The sequence below is a fragment of the Saccoglossus kowalevskii genome, chromosome 21 (assembly GCF_978046115.1).
Source record: "Saccoglossus kowalevskii chromosome 21, keSacKowa6.1, whole genome shotgun sequence".
Taxonomy (NCBI): domain Eukaryota; kingdom Metazoa; phylum Hemichordata; class Enteropneusta; family Harrimaniidae; genus Saccoglossus; species Saccoglossus kowalevskii.
The window spans coordinates 19730564-19753547 of record NC_140661.1 but is presented as its reverse complement, the minus strand read 5'-3'; the positions used below and the strand labels follow the sequence as shown (position 1 = coordinate 19753547).

Sequence of the window (22984 nt, the reverse complement as noted above, 5' to 3'; positions counted from 1 at the left end):
CTTTGAATATTAGTAGTATTTTATTAACAACCATATTTTATGCAGCGTTTGCAGTCAGCGTCCAATGTTCGGTGCATACCGAAAGTTTATTAAGACGAAACTAACTGACTATGTAAAAATAATATTGGAAAACAATTCAGAGAAACAATTTTCATTTGAAATAATATCTTGAATATATTTATCCCGGGATATTTATGTGTAACCAAAATAGAAATGTACTGTTTCATTACGGTAGCAAAAAAGAATAAATTATCTATCTATGATACAGTCTGAGTCAGCTGGTAAATGTATCGCTGCAACACGAAAATAATACTTTGACATTTTCTGTTTCAAGAAGGTACGACGAGATGAACACTGACCGAATTCCAGTTGCGAAATATACACGTGGTCGGCTTATATCGTCATATGATTGGCGCAACCAATCGAAAGCATCCGACCTTTCGATACGCCTCCATAGATGGCGCACTCCCCAAGCGACAAATCAACATCCGGGGCTTTTTAATTTCGCGCGTCCAGGTTCTTGGCGAGAAAATGGCTGAAATAATCAAAAAGAAAGTGACCGAATTACGCGTTATAGATCTTCGTGCTGAACTTGAAAAGCGAGGCCAGGAGAAAGCAGGGATCAAAGCAGTTCTGATCGAAAGATTACAGAAGGTAAACTTAATTTTTGTACTTTAATTTGGCGATTTGCGTGGAATTGAACCCTTGTTGAAAGAATCCAATATGGCGTCGAGACGGAAGCATGACTGATGAAAAATAAAACAAATTCTCAATTTTTGGAAGGAAATAGTTCGACTTTATGTTCTTTGATAGGCATGTTTTTTATTGAACCAATCGTGAGTTGTATTGTAGTATATTTAATGGCAATGACAACGTTTAAATTTCATAACAAAGTGAAAAATGATCGGGTCCAATGAAGGCTGCCCACAATGGTTCTGGGTGGGGTGTTTAATAGTAAAAGCACCTTCATGTAAATATCCACGCGAATTATTTAGCAGTATCGTCGCAAAAGTAGCAGAAATGTTAAGCATGTTAGTTGTTGAGATTTATAATGTTCAACAAATAATTCAAAAAAGTTGGTTTACTGGTAAAAAAAAAATGGTGATAAGGCTTGTCATAATTTAAACGTCACATTTGTAGTGTTTTTAAATGGATCTGACCAAGGTCATGTTTTCACTCTGCTATTTGCATATTATTATTGAAAATGTAACATTTCGTAATTATGTGAATGCATTGCTGTATTGTGTAATCATATTGTTTATAATTATTACTGTTTTGTCTAAGTAGTAAGTAGTGTGGTCTGAAAACAATGTCATTTGATGCAAGATAACTAGTTGTTTTGCTGCTGCGTTTTTCTCGACAACAATTTTGAATCAGATTTATGTTTCTCAAGGAGATTGCATTCCAAGTATTTTTGAACGATTTACCCATTTGTCACTGTTTCGTGCATCAATTCTGTCATAATTTTTAGAAAATTTCATTTTTTCCCTTATTTCTCCAGGTCAAAATTAGGTTGTTCAGAGTAACCAACACCTGTTCAAGGTTTATTGTGGCTTGTGTAAATGGGCTTAATTGCTTTCATCATTAAGTGTTGAAATTCACTTTCATCTCCAGATTGTTTCTCATCTGCTGAATTACTTGTGTAAAATGCTCAATCATATGCCATTCATGCAGATTTTGATTTTACTATCATTTGTGCTATTTTGATCCAGTTGAAAACATTAATTTTTGTGTAGTGTTACTTTAGATCTGAAAAGTCACTTCTAAATGTGGAACGCAACCGGGCTATCAAATTGAGGAACTGCTGAATAGCGTACAAGAAATACATAATTACTAACAAGGTTGTAATTTATCTGTTTTTGGAATAATCAAAATCTGTTTACTAGTAATTGTTTTTCAATGCAAAATGACAGAAGTCGTAACTAAACAAACTCAAAAGGTAATTAAAATGGTCAAGTGATGTGCTCATGTTGGTTGACAGCTTCTATTTTGGGCTATGCATGTATTGGTTTTTCATTTCCACTTTTAATTTCATGCAGTTTGCATGCATGCAAGGAAAGGAAAAGCAATTGTAGTTAGTTGACATGATTGGTATCAACTGTGATTTCCATTATGGAAAAAGTTCCTTAAGGCTCCTCTTACCCTAACACTACACAGTGTAATTCATTATGTCCCCTAAAAGTGACCCGAAGAGGGGTATACAGAATTGGGGAGGGGGAGAGGCGAATTATTGGAATTATAGGTGAGAAGCTCAAGGACCTCTTACCTCAACATGGTTATCACAGTGTTCCAATATTTTCATGATTTGTTTCCAAAACTACTTATCATTTCTCTTGATGATCATAATAATAAGCGTTTTGTATACAATACAAAGTGAAAATACAATTTAAGGCAATGTCTGTTATTGTTTTCTGTAGGCAATAGAAGGAGAAGGTGGTGATCCAGAGTATATTTCACTTGAAAAACAAACAACCCCTGGTAAGAGGACTCCAATAAGTAAGTGTTAAAACTAAATCAACTGTCTTCATCCTAACTAATTCAATCATAAGTGTACATTACTCACATCAGTCATGTCTCTGTCCCACACTAATGTTGGAATGTTCATTTTTTTTGTTCAGCAGAAAATTGAGTTCATATATCAGTTTCATGTACCTAGAATTAACATTTTTCAGAATACTGGTAAAAAGAGCGTCTTTGTTTTTAAAAAAATCATTGCTTTTTTGCATTTGCTCTAACAGTAGCCCAAGCTCTTAAGTAAATGAGGTGTGTCTATCGTCAATACAAGTCATATTTGAACGATCCAGCTACAATAAAAGTTATTTTTAGTTTACATGTGTTTCTATTGAAAAATACACTTCTAATAGAGCACATATAGTATTTGAAGCATACATGTATTAAACATTGTATTCATTGTATGCTAGATCATTGAGTTGTGACTTATTTTGACCATCGATACACTTTAAATAATCCAGATTCAAAGTATAGCAATATCTGTGAGGGATTGTGCTGATCACAATATTTAAGAGGTACTTTCTTATTTGTGATAGACAGAATTTATTGTAAATGCCCCTCCCTTCACTTTCTCATCAGGACTCGCTATGAGAAAATGCAGACATAATAACTGGGCCATGCATATTGTAGTCAGGGTTGTAAGGTTTACATCAGTATTTTCATACTGCAGACTTTGTTGATATAATCAGACTTGGGGGGGGGGGACTGAGCTCTGCAAATTTTGTGTTTGATAATTTCAGGTGTGCCACTATAATTTTCATCACTGTTCTTTTTTTTTAACTACAACATTTTTATTCTAATTTATTGTAGGAAAGGGAAGAGGAAAATCACTGGAAAAGGTAGGAATGTGTTTGGTATCGTTACAAATTTGAAGGATGTAGAATTTGGTCTGGAAACTTGGGTTTCAGCTGTCAATACAACTGAGATTAGAACATTTCAGTGGTGCAGCTGAGTTACTGTTACACCAGCTATTTGATTTTACTTGTCATCAAAAAGTGAAATTTAAAACCAGTGAATAATTTATGTTTTTACAGTATTGAGTCTGCGATAAAACACTTTTAGTGAAATTTGTTCACTGGGGTTTATTTAGGATATTAAAGTGCCTGTGAAATGGCTGTTATTTTCACGCCTAAAATTATCCATTGATACATAAATATTATTTTTTATGTTTCTAAGCATGAATTTTTTTTTAAGTGAAAAAATGTGTTTTAAACTCAATCTACGGCAACTTTATTTTTGTGTATTTTAAAACGAGGCTCCTCATTAGCTTCTTATTTGCATACAGAAATTCCCTTTGTGACGTCAGAAGGGGAAGTCGCATGGCAGCTTGCATGGCGGATACATGTAAATAAGGCAAATTTCATCTGCAGTTTTCTCGTCTTCGACTAAATTTTCACTTATGTACTTGTTCGTCAAGGAGGAATGGACCATAATGAACACATAGTATCAATTTTTGTTGCATGGGGTTGAGTTAGATGCGAAATATGTTCGTTCTGGTGTAGCTGGTCACCGTGATCGTCAGCGGCGCACGTTTGTACACTTTCGCTGGACAAAATAGAATTTGACGTCGGAAATCATCTCGTTATTCAGCAGGTTACTAGGCACATCACTACACTGTTTTATTTCATCGATCGTCTGAGTAAAACTTTCAAAATTAAAATAAAAAAGACCATATTTTGACATTCTGAACATTAGACCATAGTGATCACTATAAAATAATTTAAAAAACGACAAATCAGTTTAAAACTTTATTTAGTGGAAACACATTGACCAAGCCCGGATTCTTATTTCAGAAATTATTACGCAGATCAAGCTGCAAGCATGGAGGTAAAAAAAGAACAGAGGTGTGAAATCGACATTCAACACAAACCATCAAACAATTCAGAAACTTTTAGCCTTCGAAAATGAAAACAATTAGCAGTGTGTAAGGGCTGTGTAATTTCCTGTTTGTCCGATGCTTCGTTTTCGTGTCACTGTCAAATTTATTGCTACCTTTTTCTTAACAGGGACTAAATGGTCTCTATAAAACGATATTCAGGATCGCAAAAAACTCATTTGAAACACTTGTCTCTCTCTTTTCTGAAATCAGACTCGGTGATCATGGTCCGGAATCTATTTCTTTCAAAAATGTTGCGCCAGGTTTATGTTGTCGGCGTTTCTCTTCAAACCTAGTTGTTTTTTTCATGGACGACAGTTTTTCCAAAAAGGGAATCTGAGGTTAAGTGGCTTTCGTCCACTGATGTCGCACCTTCGTATCGATTAGAAACGTGTGAATAGTTACACTATGACTATACGTTTTACTACAACTGCCCACAACACAACATCTAAAAACTCTCTCTCAAAAATAAGAAAATAGACAACAACAAAAAGAAAGAAAAAATGCCGACTGAAAAATGTATATCGTTTAAAAGTATACTGAATGACCAAGTGTTGTTACGGCTCAGGGGTATGACTTCCTCTCATATTTTGTCATTTGGTGGCGCACTTTCGGCGAGAGTCGGAAATCCGGAAACAGTCGACCGTTTCAGGATAGATGGGCGTGGCTACAACATGAGAAATATCCCAAATTTACTTGGATACGACTGATCATTTTCAGCAAAAAAATCAATAACTGCCCATTTCAGTGGGACACAGATCTAAAATGGGAAACGTGAGGGTGGGCATTGCACAGGCACTTTAACTTAACATACTAAAAAACCATTGTAGGTGTTTTTGATTGAAATAAGATAAAGCTTTATTTTTAAATTTGTATTTTTATTGACATGCAACTGAAAGCAGTGTTCTCCCCAGGATAGTGTGACAATACCACAATAGTGCTTTGTTTTACTGCCAAAGTACAATTATCCAGGCTGCCAAAGTACCATTTCCACTGTACCATTTCTGACTTCTCGGTACAAATTGATAAGTTGCTGAAAACTTGATGCTTGTGTTTTTTAAGTTTGATTTGTGAAGTGTTTAAGTGGGTTAATCATTACTATTTCCTTTTCGAATACTTGTACAAATTATATGCAGATGTTAAGCAAATTGGCATATAAATTTTTACCACACCTGTGGTTTAAATTTCTGCGGAGAACAACCTGAAAGAGACGATATAGTATCTATTCTTTGTGACTTCATATTGCTGCTGTATTATATACAGGATTAGACACTTCTATTGGCGTCAATAAGAAAAATGTAACCCACTACCCTAAAAATATTAGAAAAGTCTATTTTATGGGCATCCCACATATGCAGATGTTTATTGGGTGACCGAACTCGTAGCCATATTTACATAGATCTAGTAATAGTCAATAGCTTTTCCTTATTCTGTAGGACATAGGAAGAATACTGCATAGGATCTCTGCTTCACTTTTGGCAACCAATGCTTTGTTTGATTTGTAGGATGGAGATGAGGTGTTAGACGATAGCCAGACAGAGGAGGATGCAGAAGAGCCGATGGAAGTTGAAGAGAGTGAGACTGCTAATGCTAAAGATGAGAAAAATGGAGACGAAAAAGAAGAAAAGGATGAAAAAGTCACCAAGGAGGATGATAAAGAAGACAACAAAACTGAAGATGCTGTAGAAATGGAGACTGAGTCAAAGACAGAGAAAGAGAAAGAAGTAAATGGGGAAGATAAGGTATTTATGGTTATTAGTTTGAATATCTATTGAACTGCAGCTTTAAATATCAAACACATTGCGTTGCATTTTTTTTTTTGTTTTAAAAAAACTTCCTTGTCTACTGGAGTAACCACTCTATTTTGAAAATTTGTTAATGACTACCGCAAAATCACTTCTCAAAACATGTTGAAACAAAAATGTGGGTACTATGTTTGATATACTACATAGGTCTAATTTCTTTTTATTTCTTTTTATGAATTTATCAGCGTCAACCAGTTTTTATGTTTGGTATGTAAGGTGGGGTGCAATATGAAATGCAGGGTTAACATTTGCGCTAGTCCTTTAACCCAAGTTCTGTTGGACTTAGTAATATTATCCAGTACGTATTCCATGATTGAATCCAAAAATTATCATGATAAAATAATAAGACATGCGAGTGTTTGGGTACTAAAAAAAATGGGCATTAATCTTTAAATAGTCAAATCCAGCTTCATGTAATGTTAGTTGTAATATTCAAATCATTTCATTGTGAGGCTTTTGTTGGTGAGTTGAGGAATATTTGCTATATTGAGTCAGGACTATGAAATTTATATACAAACCAACAATTTCTACTTGCTCATTCTGTGAACGAGTGCATTTTGGTTTTTTTGGACAATTTGTAACTATCTCTAAACTGGTGCAATTTGTAATAGGATGTAGCCGAAGATGAAGAAGACCTGAATGATGTGATTAATATAAATGTTGATGAAGATCAACTGCTATTAATAGAAGACGTAAGTGAAATGTTTTCAATGCCAAATCATGTCCTTGCTGTGTTTCTATGGTCACCTTTCCTGTATTATCCAATATATATTGTTTCCCAGGAAACATTTTGCCAAGTTTGCCAAATTTCTGAATAGATTTCGTTTGGCTTCAGTTAGGGTATCCCAACATTGTTCTTTGTATTTCAATGAAAGACTCGTTTATCAAATTTATTTATTAGCAGAAACTAGTGTATATAAAGAGATGGGTTGATGTAAATCAATTTCCCAGCAAATTCTAAGACATTCAAATTGTGTCCATGTCGATCATGACATACTAATAGCTAATTAGACGCATTTACTTACCTATTCAAATGAGGTAGCTGAACATGCAGATATGATTAATGCTAATCATATGCAAATGAGCTGAATGCTAATCATATTGAAATATTTGTTCATGCTAATCATAATATAGTATATGCAAACAATGGTTGTGCTAATATGCAAATAATTTTTACTAACATGCTGATTGGATGCACTGGGTTTCTTGAAAGCACTTCAGTTGTTCATTAGTGTATGATAATTATTCATCAACATTAATTTACGTTCTGTTCATAATCATGTATTTTTACTATCATTGCTCACATCATCAAAATTAATGTCAAATTTGCTGTTTTATCTGGACAATTGCAAAATAGTCCTACCACATTTACTCTAATAGTAGCGCTTATTTTTGTGTAAGCAAGTGTATTTCAATAATTGTGCTTACGAAATATAGTATCGAGTTGCATCACATTTTTAAGCTATTGATCAATGACACATGCATTATAGTATGCACATATTTTTTAATCATAGCAGAAAAACATAAAAGACAATGTTGAATGAAACTGGAAAAACAATATCAAAGGAATGTGTTTTAACATATTTGGGACAATAGTCTCATCATGCTGTGAAAGTTTTAAGCCAGTCGCCTGTTTACTTGTCATTTCAGACAGATACTTGACATTTTAAACAAACGCATAACCTTCAACTTTTGATTGAAATTTGCCAGTTTTTACAAAATACCCATAAATTATCAACAGAAAATTACTACATTTCTGCGGCTAAAGACGAGTGACTGCTATCGTGCATTTCAATATAGATTTTAGGCAAGCATTTTCTAGCTATAACTCTGTTTTTGACTCCCGTGTGCGAAGCACAAAAGGGAGTCTTTGCAGTTACCCTGTCTGTATGTATGTATGTATGTCACTTTTTTTGTTCCACCGTTATCTCAAGAACCACTAATCAAATTTTTGTGAAACTTGGTACATAGATGCTCTGGGATAATGCGCAGAGTTGATTAGGTTTTGGTAAAAATCTATGAATATTAATTATCTAATTTGAATGATAATTAACTGATTTCAAGCTGTTCCATGACTGTTCCACTGATTTTTGAAGAACCACTCATTGGATTTCAATGAAACTTGGCACATGGATGCTCTAAACTAATGTGCAGATTTGATTAGTTTTGGGTAAAAATCTGTTAATATTATTAATTACCTAATTTACATAATGATTAATCAATTTTTGGCTTTTCCACTGATATCTCAAGTACTAATCATAACATTTCAATAAAACTTGGTACATAGATGTCATATGACACTGCACAGACCTGGTAGTGTTTAGGGTAATATCAGTACATATTAATTACCTAATTTGCATAATTAATTAATTGTCAGCTTTTGATATTTCGAGTAGTAATGATCACATTTCAATGAAACTTGGTACATAGTTACTTGAGGAATGTGCAGAGACCTAATTAGTTTTTGGGTAAATATTTGTGCATATTAATCACCTTATTAGCATAATTAGTTAATTTTCAGCTTTTCACCTGATATCTCAAGTACTAATCATCACATTTCAATGAGACTTGCGACATTTTCTAGGACTATAGAGAGACCTGATTAATTTTGGAATAAATAATTGTGCCTATTAATTACCTAATTTGCATAATTAGTTAATTTTTTGCTGTTCTATAGCTGTTGCACTGATGTCTACAAATCACTCATTGAATTTCAATGAAACTTTTCAAGAGTACCCATCACATTTCAATGAACCTAGGACTATACACCATATTAGTTTTTGGTAAATATGTATGCTTCTTAATCACTTAATTAACATAATTAATTAATACTGATATCTCAAGTATTGATCATCACATTTGAATAAAACTTGGTACATAAATGCTCTAAGACAATAGAGAGCCTGATTAATTTTGGGTTAAAATCTGTTCATATTAACTCTCTAATTAGCATAATAATTAATATTTTTTGGGTTCTAATCACATTTCAATGAAACTAGGTACATTGTGCAGACCTTATTAGTTTTACACTTAAATCTGTTCATATCAGTTAGCTGATTTACATAATTAGTTTTCAGCTATTCCATCAATATCTCAAGTACAAGTAATTTTGAATTAATTTTTACTGTGTCTTCAATACTCTCAGCACACGGGAGTTCTTTCTAAGCTTTCTTTGATTATGTTTGTATTAACTACTATCTGCCAATTAAAGGTCAGCATCAAAATGTCACAACTACACACACTTCAGTGGTTTGTTTCACATTGGATATATGTATGTATAACATCTTGTATTTTTTCTTTGCAGGAAGTTGAAGGCAGTAGTGATGAGAAAGGTAGTGTATTTATCAATCGAAAAATTATCCTGCCCTGCGTTTCATTCTTCTCCCCATTTTAGCTGACCTGGAATTAAAAAAAAGGCATGATTTAAATGTTGGGTGGGTCTGACAGGTGTTTCTCATGGCTGTACATAGTACGTTTTGAGTCGTGAATGGCGTTACGTATTTCTATTAGTATGGTTTCAATGATGTCTTCAAGCTTAGAGCATTCATCTCTGATATATTCATTGTCATGCGTGAACTGACACCAACATGGTTGAAACTTTTGAAGTCTGAAGAAAAATGCAAGTCCAATTACCGCTGCTGCTACATAGCTGGATCTTCTTTGAATTTGCCAACCTGGACACCATAGTATACTTCGAGCATGAACAGGATAAGGTATCGAACTAAGGACAAGTCAACAGACTGAATGTTTATTGCTGGAGCTTTGTCACTGATGGGTCAAAGGAAGTTCGAAAACATTTAAGAATACAAGGATCGGACTGACAACGCAACAATCTTTGAACATGTTTCCGCCAGTCGTGATTCATCGTGGGAGCAAACTTTAATAGCAATCATTTTTTTGAACAAGCCACTCCGTGGGAAACAGACTGCAATAGAATCCTTATTTTGAGGTGGACATGAAGAACGTAAAGACCGCTGCAAGACATTTGTTGAAAAATATTGCACTGTACTTGATGTAGCATTCTTCGCCATTGTAATTGAATCTGCGGACTGCCAGAGAAGAATATAGAGAATGTTTTGATCTTACTGTGCCGTTTGTGTCAACTGCAGCCCAGAAGAGCTGATCTTGTGAAAGTTATCAATAGGGTGTACTAAAAGAAATACAGCCACTGAGGAACACCTTTCCCTTTAAAAAATACGCCTGGGGTTATTTTTAGCTTTTGCTTTTGTTTTTTAATCATTTGAAACTATGATGTGGATGTATGCAGTGCTGGTTTCAAGGACATACCAAATAAAGTAAGTATACAAAAAATGTTGCCGCATGTCGCCGTGATCAATGGGCCAAGACAACATAAAGATGCCATGGAGGAGATTAAAATAGTTGGTGCGTTTCTGTGTAGCGTTGCTTCACTTTTATACATTCAATTTCAGTTAGTAGTAGCCAAGATACACCAACTAAAGATGATGGGGATGCTGCTGCTACTGTTCCTGAACCACCAACGCCAGGCTCTGCTCCAGTAATTGCACCCTTAACAAAGGAAGATACTATTAAAATGGATACATCTGCCATAGCTAAATCTGATGATAACGTCTCGCTGGTTGTGCATGCTGATGACCAGTCAATTATGGAGTTGGATTCTGACCTCCAGGAAAACCAGAAAAAACCTGCTGAGAAACTGGAGGCTGAAAAAAGTCCTAAGAAAGAGGACACAGAGACTAAAACTGAGCTAGCTGAGGATGAAAAGAAACCAGATGATGTAGAACAAACCGCAGAGAGTACAGAGGATAAAAAAGACGAGACAAAAAAAGAAGATATGGTTGATAAAAATGCAGATGACGCGGCTGAGTCGACAAAAGATAGCAGCACTCCTACAAAGAAAAGCCCTTCGTCAACATCCTCTAGTGCCAGGACCAAGAGGTTTGTTTTGCATCACTTGATCTATTTCAATCATGTTGCGTAGTCCTTTGAACATTAAATAATAAAATAGGAGTTTGGTGAATTTAAGTTTATTTTAAGTACAGTAGTTTAATAATCGGGTTATGTTTCAACTTGTCAACTGCTTCGTGTTTCACATTACTCACACTGCAAGAGGCATGTAATGCATTTTCCCCTTCAATTCAAATTTGCGACTTTTGCACAACACTGAACACCAAGTGACTGTTGTTTTTCTGCTCTTTTTGTCACTTTCATTTTTTTTCTGTTCATTTCTTGTACCAGAATCTTGTATTAGCATCAAATTTTACCTGCATACATGGTTGAAAACAAGTTTTCTAAGTAACTGGTTTTGTAGATTTTTTATGTGAAAAAAAAAAACCATCTGGAATTAATCTGGACATACTTTTTGAGACTGTTTGATGTGACTGACTCTTCCAAAGGCAACTTGTGATGTTTAACTTTAAAATTCAAGAAATTACATCTCTTCTTTTTCAAAGCACCTTTAGAGAGGCTCCTGTTACCACGACCAACAAAAGCAAAGATGGAGTAAGGTGAAGTTGAAGTTGCCACAGCAACCATTGTATGTTGCTTGAATGTCTCCACATTCTGCAAGGCGTACCCTGCTTTCGACCATAGCAGTAGTATCCTGCAGGTGGACCATGTGTCATAGAAGTTGGCCATCATCACTACTACTACGATGTATCAAGCTGCCTCCTATCTACTCTGAAAATACCTACAAATCTGAGTTCATATGTATGTGTTAAGTTGTCTGTTGTCAATAATCTTTAAATTCTGTAGCTAATTAGAATACCTCTTGTTTCTCTTCTTTCAGTACTTCTACCTCCAAAGATACTGGAAAGTCAACTGCTAAAGATGAAAAAGGTGAGATAGAAAGGCCGTAAGACCGTACTTTTTGTTGTTCTTCTGGTTGAAGTTGCATCCCCACTTCGCAAATCTGAGGTACCATCCCCTGATTATATGCCATCAAATGTTGAAACTGGCCGAGTATTAAAAAATTTTATGCAGAATATGAATTTATGTTGGCCTTTTAAAGCTAGATTTGTAAAAAATAATAGGTCTTGCTATATTGTATGTAAGTTGGTCACCCCCCTCGAAAAAGAGTGCAAATGAAAAATTTGATTCATCAAGTGACAGATCACGTCTTTGAGGGAAATCAAATTACGAAATTAGTTGAGTCGTCATTGATTTTCACAACGAAGAAACAGAAATGATCACAAAAAATATGCACATTTTATTATAATATTAATTACGTACCACCAGAATTTACGAAATTAAAAACATTTGAGTCTGTTGGAACACAGTCGAAGTCAAAATTGTCATATTATCTCCACTGACGAAGGTGTTGGATCATACGCAAACTCTCGAACAAAATCACTTTCCGCCATGATGCATTTGCAGATTTCACCTGCAGCGGCGTCCTTTGACCTAATGGGTCAAGTTGGTTATTAACCAATCACAATGCTGTGTTATACTGACGCAATTCTTCGAAAATTCCCGAAGACTTTCCGGTAACGCAATGCGGAAGTGAATTATCGATGTCGAAGTACGATCTGTTGGAATTGATTTCAGCGAATAAACGACATGGTTTTTCCAAAAAAATAGTAACTAGCCATTTTTGAGAGGTAAACTGAATATGGCATGAAATATTTATCGCATTTTACTTGTATTAACAGGTCATTGTCGAAGCATAGTTTACGCACGTTTACCGTGTTCTACGCATTCACAACATGTTCACAGCAGTCGATATCCACGCTGTATCATATAAAAATGATTACCAAGATTTGTTACGCAAGACCAAGTTTCAAATTAGTTGCATTTTGAAGGGGTGGGCGCTTTGCCGAATGTGACCCCAAATATAAAAATTGCGCAAAAGTGGGGGGGTGGGCGCTTGCCCGGGCATGGGCGCTAACGCGGTCGAGTACGGTATATATCCATTCTTAGTCAACAAATCCATTTTCATTCAGCATGTAACCCTTTGAGCACCATTTTCAACCTAAAAAATTATTTTATCCAGTCTGTTCCACCCCCACATGGAATGTTGGCAAATGACAACGGAAAAACAATATCTAAACTCTATGATTTAAAATTGTGATGAAATGAAAATTTTAGGAAATGTGCACAGTAAAAAAAAAATATCTCGCAGTTGAAGGGTTGACACATTGGCTGCTAAACAAAACAAAATACTCTTTTTGAGAAAAAAATCTTCACCAGCTGTCAATGTGTTATCCTCACTTTAAAGATAGCTATATGCAAAGTCTAGTTATGTAAATTTCCTCATTTTGACTTCTAGAATTCAGAAATGTGTGGCTGTACTCGCAGAGCAAGGCAAACATTCGTCATGTCATTTCCTAGATTCTCACCTAAATGTCCTCAAATAGTTCCTTCAGTTTCAGTCACGCATTTTTGTAAGTTTTGTCCTTTAAATGGTGTCTTCAGAAATGCATAGTAGAGCCTGTAAGTTGGGTGATCTAGGCTACATTCAGAAAGGACTTGTGTTGGTAATAACACACGTCAGAACTCTTGTATGTGTTGGTATGATATGCTTGACTGGTTGTACTAATCCTTCGGATGTTTCAGATCGTCGTGGTTCTTCATCTCGTAGTGCTTCTGCAAGTAGTGGTAAAAATCTATGGGTCAGTAACCTGTCGTCAACTACAAAAGCAACTGATCTGAAGTCTGCTTTCAGTAAATATGGCAAAGTAAGTTTAAGCTGGTATATTGTTACCTTAAAATACCAATATTTGCTCAGTGTTCACAATAAATAAAAGATGGTTGTATCTTTGTTGTATTTAGACTTACAGAAGCTGGACAAAAGAAGTTGTGCCTGTTGTGCCCTTTACTATGTTAAATGAAACAATTGAATATACTAACTTGCATGTTAAGGATTTTAGCCGAGGTGTTTGATAGTAGCATTTACCTCACAAATATAGTGATTGTCACCAAGGCCAAGTTTAACGTATTTTAAAATAGTTTAAATAAAGGCAGAGAAAAAAATGTCTATTTCTCGTTTCCGCACATCATTTTGAACTATGTGTCTCGAATATAGCATTCCGAAATGCTATATAATATATATTATATAACAGAATTTTGTTTTCCTGGCCTAACATAATTTTTTTTACCATTTTGTCGTAGGTTATTGGAGCTAAAATTGTGACCAATGCCCACAGTCCAGGAGCCCGATGTTATGGTTTTGTAACCATGTCAAGTCACGCTGAAGCCAACAAAGCATTCCATCATCTTCATAGAACTGAACTTCATGGACGCATTATATATGTTGAATGGGTGAGTTGTGATAACTAATAAATTTAAATAAACCTGTTTCTTAGATTTACAGATGACTCTAGCTACAAACTGCACATGATCGTGCTTTCACTTACTTTTCATGCTATAGAAGTAGGTGATTCCCAACTTTGCCAAAAGAATGTCCCAATCAGTCCCTAATATATATTAAACAGAATATACTCATTAGGCTAATTTTTGTAGTTGCGTTGAAGAATAAAAACTGTCAAACAAGCTGTTTTCTGATTGGGTTGTTGGGGTTGGATAACTGATGGGCACAATCTTGTTAGTAGTTTCACATTAACTCAATTTCTGGTTCTGACGCGTGTCTGTTTAAATCGCTCATGTTAGGTGAATAGGTGATTTTCCGTACAATTGCGAGATCTCGCGAGATGCATGAAAGACGCGCGTCGAACGTCTGCCGCAAAAATCGAACGATTTGATTTTGAACTAGAATTTCTTTATTTCGTAGCTCACACCGACCAGCCATCTTCGACAGAGGAATATTGCTTCCGAATACCCTTACTTAATCGAAATTGCCTATCATTAAATGTGAAGAGCACATTATTAAGCATGGAAATGTCCCCGAAATACTTTCGCGTTTGCCGAATCCCACGCGATGTTTGACGCGACTACGACGCTATGACCTTTGTTTGTCCTGTTTTTACGTTCGATTTCACGCATAATGCGCGATTCTCGCAGTGAACGGAAAATGGTCTATTGGGTAATCATTGTTCATCACCACCATTTGTATCTTTTCATCGCACATTCACAAAATAGTCTTGGAACAAATTAGCCAAATATTTTGAGTAAAAACTGAAAATTTACTCAAATTTTGTATATTGGCTCCACAGTAAGGGTTCATTTCTTTAAATATTGTGGAAAAAATGCAGAAAGATTTAGGTGAGAAAGTTTGGTGGTGAAAAGGTTGATGGTATCTTTACTGTTAGTACCTTTAGTGGATGTAATCTCCACAGATAGGCAGTTTATTATAATTGTGGCATATCATAACAATGTATTAATTATTGACTGGATTTCAATTTTGCCGTTTTCAGATAAACACATGGCAAATTCATTCATTGAAAATGTCTATTAGTCAGTATAACCAATTTAGTGCTATAAACCAATGAAAAACTAAACTATTTGCTCAGAGCTTGACGAGGGCTAGGCGTGAGAGAACCCTACATCACGCCCTTTACAATTTTGACTTCTAGTTTACAGTACTTGACTTGTATTTTGTAGGCAAAGACTGATCCAGCTGCAAGTTCTCGTAAACCAACTGATAAAAAAGACACTCCTTCAAAGACTTCTGATGCAAAGAAACCTGAAACTGCTAAAACCACTACTGCTGCTAAGACCTCACCCAAGAAGGATGTGGCCTCTGACGGGAGCACTGCTACCAAAAAAGAGGGTGATAAATCGTCTACTACCACTGCCAAAAAAGATGACAAAACCGAGAAAAAGGTGGATGAAAAAAAAGGCTCTTCTAAGCCAAATGAGAAAGATGCATCTGGAGCTTCTGGCAAGGGTAAGAAAATCACTAATTCACCTAATTTATGGAGATGTTTGCAGTCATTGATTGTGGGTGGTTAATCATGGCGACAGGATAATTAAGGTAGCGGGACTATTATTTGCATACTTGTTTTCATCTTCTAATTGTGACCAAACGACTACAAATAGACCCAGGAAAGTATATATTTTTAGAATCGCCAGACTTCAAGCTTTTCACAAGTGTATTTTGCATGCCCGTATCTGCATTCTACGACGCGTTACTCAACCAAAGGTGAAAAATTACTTTTTCTGTAAAAAAAATAATTATGCATTTATGCTGGCAATAAGAAGTATTTTTTTCACTTTTCCTAGTTGTTCAATAGTCTGGTAAATTGAATGTGTCTGGTCAGTTTTATTCAAGCAACGCGTTTTAAAAAATAGTGTGCTGAATTTCAATTACTGTTTTAGTCGCATTGCCCCCAACTCAAACCATAACTCGTTGGTAAATAATCGATGAACTAGTTTGTCTGGACACATTCAAGTTCCTCTCACTGTCACCTTAAAACTGTGAAAATTTGGTGTTAATCCGACGACAATAAGTATACGTTATTTTTTGTTAAAGACCTTGTATTTTGAAAAACATAAACTCCTAGAAAACGTCCATGAAGTAACAGCAAAGATTTTCAAGCTTGTTTATCGGCACAATCAATTAGTTTTCCCATCAAGGTCTGTTTTAACATGTGTAGGGACATCCAAATGTGTAAGGCTATTGGAAACCAAAAAAATAAAGGAATGGGATAGCTATAATTGGATAAAATCGGCAGATGAAAACACCAAAATCAATGATTTTTTTCAGTGGCTGTGTGACCTTGTGTCTGACACATTCATATGCAAATAACTAATCTGTGAAACAAATAGGGGCGGAGACAAACCACTCAAATGTTTGCAAACACTAATTGTGTGTCAGATAGCTACTGATAACACATCCTAACATTGCTTTGTCTTGAGTTTATCTTTGAAACTTATAGGCACACAGATTAAACCTGTGTTGTTGATTTTGGAAAACACTACTGAAGCTGCCTTGCTTCCCTTCAGAAAATCTACATTTTAACCAACTTACATGACATTCTATGTTATGTTGACTTTATCACATGAAAGTTTATAGTGCATTTCATCAATTAATAAATAAATGTGAAAATCGTAATTTTCAACACAAATAATAGTCTTGCTACCTTAAATTAACAACTTAACACTATGTTGCGTACTTGTATAAATGTCTGTTCAAAAATAAGTCTTTTTTTAAAGATCAACTGTACAAAAAAATGCTAATTTTGGTTGGTGTGCTCTTCTAATAGAAATGCGCTTCGAATGTAGCAAATTCTATGTTTAGCTTTGAGTATCAAGATTAATTTCTCGTCGAATAATGCTATCTGAATGACATTTAATATTATTTTTATAGGAAGAACAGTTGTTATGGATAAGAGCAAAGGTGAACCTGTTGTAAGCCTAAAGCCAAAAAAGGATGGCAAGCCGTCAACTCATTCTGAGCACGAAAAAAGAAAGAGTTCTACACCTTCTCAGAAGTCAGAAAAGGAAATATTATCATTTCATCAGATCAAAGAGATGAGAGAAAAAGAAAGAAAACGACAGATGGAAAGAGAAATGAGGGAAATCGAAAGGCGGCGTGAGAAACAAAGACAAGAACAGGTTCGAATTGATAGAGATATTCTTCGAAGAAAGCAGCGCGAGGAAGCTGATAAGATTCGCCGAGAAAGAGAAATGTTGGCACGAGAACGGGACAGACTTGAGAAAGAGCGTGCAGAAAGAGAACGCCTTGAACAAGAACGAATGAGGTTGCAGCGTGAGCGAATCAGAGAACAAGAGCGATTGGAAAGAGAAAGAGAAGAGCAACGTAGACTAGAAGCACAGATACGTTTAGACCAAGAGCGCCGTGCTGGGTTGAAACGGTCATTTGAAAATCGGAATTTACCAACACGTGACAATGATCCATATTTCACTGATGCTAAACGTGTGTCATTAGGTTATGAATCAACAGATGTCTCTCGCCCAGATCAAAATAGATACAGTGACTTTGACTTTCGTGATCGTGGAACACAACTGGCTGATAATGATCGTGGAACAGATTCCTTTGAGAGACGTGTAGAGAGATATGATCGGCGAGATGGTCGTTCTCTAGATACTTCTGATACTGGTAACAGGTTTAGCTACACGGACACTTCTACAAATGTTAGAAGACAAGATTCAGGTAGCTTCCGCACTGATAATACAAGAAGAGATGATGTTGTTAGAAGAGATGAACCAGGACGCCGAGATTCAGCTGGAACTCGAAGAGAAGCACCTGTAAGAAGAGACCCTTATAGGAAAAGTGATCCTGTCCAGCGAAGTGTTCCAGTAAAGAGAGTTGACCAACGTCGAGATTATGGCATGAGAAAACCTGAACCAGTATCACAAAGAAGAGATTCTTTGAAAAGTAGTAGAGAAACCGGTGACCGTAGAATTGTAACTTCTAAAAGTGATATCGGTTCTCGTGGAAGACAGTCTACTGGTATGAGAGATGACAGAGCAGTCGTCAGACATCCTACTGATAGAGACCGTGGAAGGGTTGACACCTTGCCTGACAGATCGCGTGATAGAGGTCATCAGACATTGAGAGACAGCAGACAGACGACACAATCTTCAGGAATGGTTCGGAGAATGGATTCTTCGTCAAGAGGTGTTGTGTCTGGAAGTCGTGGAAGCCCAGACTGGAAAACTGATCGTGGAGCCGTTTCTGGAGGCCGTTCTGAATGGAAACCTGATCGTGGGATTTCAAGTCAAGACAGACGTAGTGATGTTCGAAGCACAGACAGACGTGATCGACCTTCCGACTCTGGGCGACGTGGTGGAGATTCCTCTTACGAATCTAGGCAACAACAGACTGGTCATTTCTCGGATGTTCGTCGTGATCACATATCAGATTCATGGCAGTCGCGTGGTGGTATACAAGATGACCGAAGTTTAGGGCGAAGTGAAACAAGAGGTCATGGTAATCAGAATTTTGGTCCTGGGTTGCTCGGTGCACCTCCCCCAGTGGGTGAAGAACCACAGCAGTGGCCGCAAGGAGGTCTGGAAAATCCCACTGTCAACAGACATGGTGAAAGATGGCCAGGGTCATCTAGTGCAGTAAGTGCTCAACAGAGATCTGCCCCGATGCAGACCGCTGCTTCAGCAGCACCCATACTTGCGCAACGTGCAACTGCGAATTATATGGCCGCTGTTTCTGCAACTCAGCCCCCTGGGTTTCTAATGAATCAGGTGGGGCTTGGAGTACCCGGAGGGACAACTGGATATGCAGCTGATAGGCACCGTATGCAGTCTGATATATTACGATATGATCAGTACAAAGATACCCAACGCTCAATGCACAGATTTTAAATAGCCATGTAAAGAACATTGAATCAAGTTATAAATAAAGATTAGATCAAGTGCCGTTATTATGATTAGCAGCTTGTGTATTGTGTTGTTTTTTGAATCTTTAGGAGCTACTGTTATTAACGAAGTCATCAAACTGGACGCCTGAGACAGACAGGAAATATCAACCAAACCAAGATGGTGCACTGTCTTATGATGTCCGCAAAAATGGTTTCGAGTATCCCAAGGACAGGCACCAGCTGCAGACTACCTCAGCACCAGTTATGAGAGGATCTTTGCGGATCGCCAGAGGAAGAGGCTTGACCAAACCACCAAGAGGACCCTATGGAAAAAGCAACCTGGGAAGAGGCAACCTGGGAAGAGGCAGAGTTGTATCATCTCGAGGCAGGAAGCTGGGCAGATAGTTCAAAATTGTTTTCTGTACTACTGCTTGAAAAGAAATTCAGCTGAACCTACACATGTATGACATTTACGGTGATGGATAGTGGTGCTGTCGTTATTAAAATGGGATAAGACTAATGTTAATTGTGTTGGATTGGCCCAGTTAATTGTTATTGTTTTGCTCGTCAGAAACAGTGACACCATCCGAGCTAAGCATTGCAATGAATGCATGTTAATTGTGTGGTACGTTCAGAACAACTGTTTACATTTCTGTTCATGAGGTTTGTTTTTTTCTAATTCAATTGTTCTCTTTCTCTAATTCAATTGTTCTCTTTCCCCCCAAAATATGAAATCTGACCTTTTTGTCTGTGAAAACTTAGTTGTTTCGAACACGAAGTTGGGAGGACCAATTTTATAGTCAGACAATGATGTTGCTTTATTTTCATGCAGCATCTAATGTCCTTTAAAAATACCAACATTTGTTGCACAAGCATAATTTGTTTGACTTTAAAAAAAAAAACTGTTTAGTAAAATGAATTTGTTGTATATTAGTTATTGGGGCAATGCACAACACGCGTCTTGACTGCAACAGTCTGTACCCTTGTTTTTATGAATTTTTTTTATTCCAAAGTAACTCCATAAAGATCTTGTCTTGGTATTTATTTCACACTTACACAAGTTTCTTGTAAAGAATAGTTTCGGCCTTGATTGAAGACTAAAAATTGTACAAGAATCATGTTAAATTTGATTTAAAAATTCTAACTTTTTATGTTGAACAGTTTTTACAATGGCGTGTACACAGAAAGTAGCTAAAGGAGAGCTTAGTTGTATTTTGAGGTTGCATGTGCTCATAAACTACTGACAAGTTTTCTGTATTTTATTCAAATAAACCAAGTTTTCATGCTTTATGAACTGCTTCTTTATTAGTTTTCTCCAATCAATCACTGCAGAGTCGTCCACATGTTTGACAATAACTGGATTTCAGTGCACATGTGCTCTTTTCAAGATATTTGAGGATATCCAACTGTCCTGACCATGCTTTGGGGGGGGGGGGGGGCGTACATATCAACCAGTTACAAATCTGTGTGGTCGGCTGACAATGTTAATGGTGTGATGTTTACATAAGTAGTTTCAATATCTCCATACTAAACCTGCACTATGTTGACTTGGTCATTTTTTTTACTCCCATGTGAAGCACTGGATTCTTTGATATTCCTCCGCTATAATCTGAAGATAAATTAGTCCTGGTTGGCTAAGACTTATTCATGAAAGCACATACGAGGTGGGCGTGGAAATGCATGCATAATAAGATCACACTCCCGACGTTCTCTCTGTCAGAGGTCAGTAGAAGGTGTGATTGTCAATTAGAACATTCATTAACATAATTTCATGTTAAAAAAATCAACTGGTTCCTGCAGTGTCGATAGAGGGCCATGCAGAATATCCTCCATTTCAGAATTTTTTTTTATTTTAAACTACAAAAACAAATTAACTGCGCCAGTCTACCCCAAGATTTCTCTACTTGAATTGGGTACTTACCCTTCAAAAGAAAACTTGCCAGGGGTACTGTAACTATTTGGGGCGGGTACATTGTTCGATGAGAGTTTAATGGTCAAATGTGCAACAATTCTTGTAAATAGCTTTAGAAATAAAACTACTGGCACGTTTTCTGGTTTTCCACCCATGTTCAACATTTTGCGGGTCCTGCTTAGTTACAGTGTCCAGTTCTTTTGGTTCATTGTACAGGGTATAATTTCTTTATGTGGGAAGCATAGTTATTTTACATTTAACAAAACGTGCTTATGGGTGAAATCTAGGCCCATTTAAAGGTTGAGTGTCCATGTTTTAGCAGAGCGTCTCCTATAAACCAGCAGCTTTCACGCGTTTTCCTTGGACGAGATTGAAAATTCTGACTTCAATCGAAATACCACCTGCAACCATAAATTGTACAATATTGTGAGGTATATGCTGTAACCCCTTCCATTGATTATTGATATCCTGTAAAAGGGAGAATTTACTAGAAAATTTGCAATTAATTCAAGTGGTTATTCTGCAAAATCCGTTTTGGTTTGTGATCACGCCCTCAATGTTTTACCAACTATGTTTTTTTCGTTTTATTCAATGACCACGCCCTCGACGTTCAAGATGAGTTGAAAGGTAGGAAATTGGCATCATGATGGCTCTAAAAATCGAGGATAAATCAACAAATTTACTTTAGTATATAATTAAAGTTTATTCGATGAAGGTGCGCCTTCAAGTATAATTCAATAATTTTAATAATTCTTTTTCAATAGCCCGACAGTAATTTCTGATTTAATATTCTGTAAACAGTTGTTCCATGGTATAATACCAGTGACTGTTAAATTATTTTGACGTAGAACTATTTTGAAATTGTTGGTATTAGCAAGAGAACGCACCATACGGAAATGCACCTTATAACATACAAAAACAGTTTCTCGTGTGTCGTATTTGACTTCGGGACAAATGCATGGGAAGTGTATATTATAGCATAAACCCTAGCGTTTTAATTTGTGGTTATAAACTACAAGCACGGGTATTTGTTGGCGGACTTCTCTTGTAGAGGTCATTAACATATTTAGCGTTAGATAATTACCGTGCGAAGTAACAAGACGCGTCTAACGTTTGCATATTTGAAGTCGCGTACAAAACGCCAATCAGAGATGGTATTACAACTTTAGGATAACTATCCGGTACCCGGAAGATGTTAACTTTGATGGAAAATCCCAGGGTTCCCGGCGTTCCACGTACGAAGTTATCAATATGTACTTATTTCTCGGGTAATTGCGCTAATTAGTGATACGTGAAGAATATAACGGTAAAACAAACCATTGTTGTTCCCGACATCTGTCCCTGGGTAAAATGTCCTGCTAGTATGGAGTGCTAGTATTACTCTCGGAAGCGTCTTGGTTACAGACACATAAATTGCGGAAATAAAAACAAAAGAATCGGCATCAATGGCCCTGGAGCCAAGGCTGTGTTACTTTATAACTACACTACATATCTAAATCACTTAGCAAGTCTGAATACACGGACATCACTCGGCCATTAACGACGCGTGTGTTTTGATGTTTATCAACAAAGGTATCGACAGTTATTTCCGCCAGTCCTGATTTACGTCTTGTTTGCTTGTTATCGCCTTGTCACATCTCGTCGTCTCCATAGCAATGCAATTCAATTTCAGAGATGTCAGTGTCGAATTATCGAGAATTCACTGAATGACAAAAACAGTCTT

At 36.4% G+C, this 22984-nt stretch overlaps 1 protein-coding gene across 2 annotated transcripts; it reads left to right on the top strand.

The window, feature by feature from the left end:
• Window positions 1–444: 444 nt before the first annotated feature.
• LOC100374524 (uncharacterized) lies at window positions 445–20058 on the top strand. 2 transcript variants are annotated; one of them, XM_085494873.1, is made up of 13 exons: window positions 445–654; window positions 2418–2496; window positions 3322–3350; window positions 5893–6129; window positions 6804–6884; window positions 9497–9524; window positions 10623–11109; window positions 11960–12009; window positions 13726–13847; window positions 14281–14430; window positions 15670–15955; window positions 17378–19101; window positions 19458–20058. In XM_085494873.1, exons 1-13 carry the CDS (start codon window positions 532–534, stop codon window positions 19752–19754), a joined length of 3693 nt encoding a protein of 1230 aa, XP_085350999.1. In that variant the 5' UTR covers window positions 445–531; the 3' UTR covers window positions 19755–20058. The 2 variants fall into 2 exon arrangements, with proteins under 2 accessions (XP_085350999.1, XP_085350998.1); XM_085494872.1 differs by having other exon boundaries at window positions 452–654; window positions 2418–2478.
• Window positions 20059–22984: the final 2926 nt, after the last annotated feature.

Coding starts and splice junctions, on each gene's coding strand:
- LOC100374524 (XM_085494873.1), top strand. CDS start 532: ATGGCTGAAATAATCAAAAAGAAAGTGACCGAATTACGCGTTATAGAT. Junction 6,130..6,803: donor AAGTAAATGGGGAAGATAAG/GTATTTATGGTT, acceptor AATTTGTAATAG/GATGTAGCCGAAGATGAAGA. Junction 14,431..15,669: donor GCATTATATATGTTGAATGG/GTGAGTTGTGAT, acceptor TGTATTTTGTAG/GCAAAGACTGATCCAGCTGC.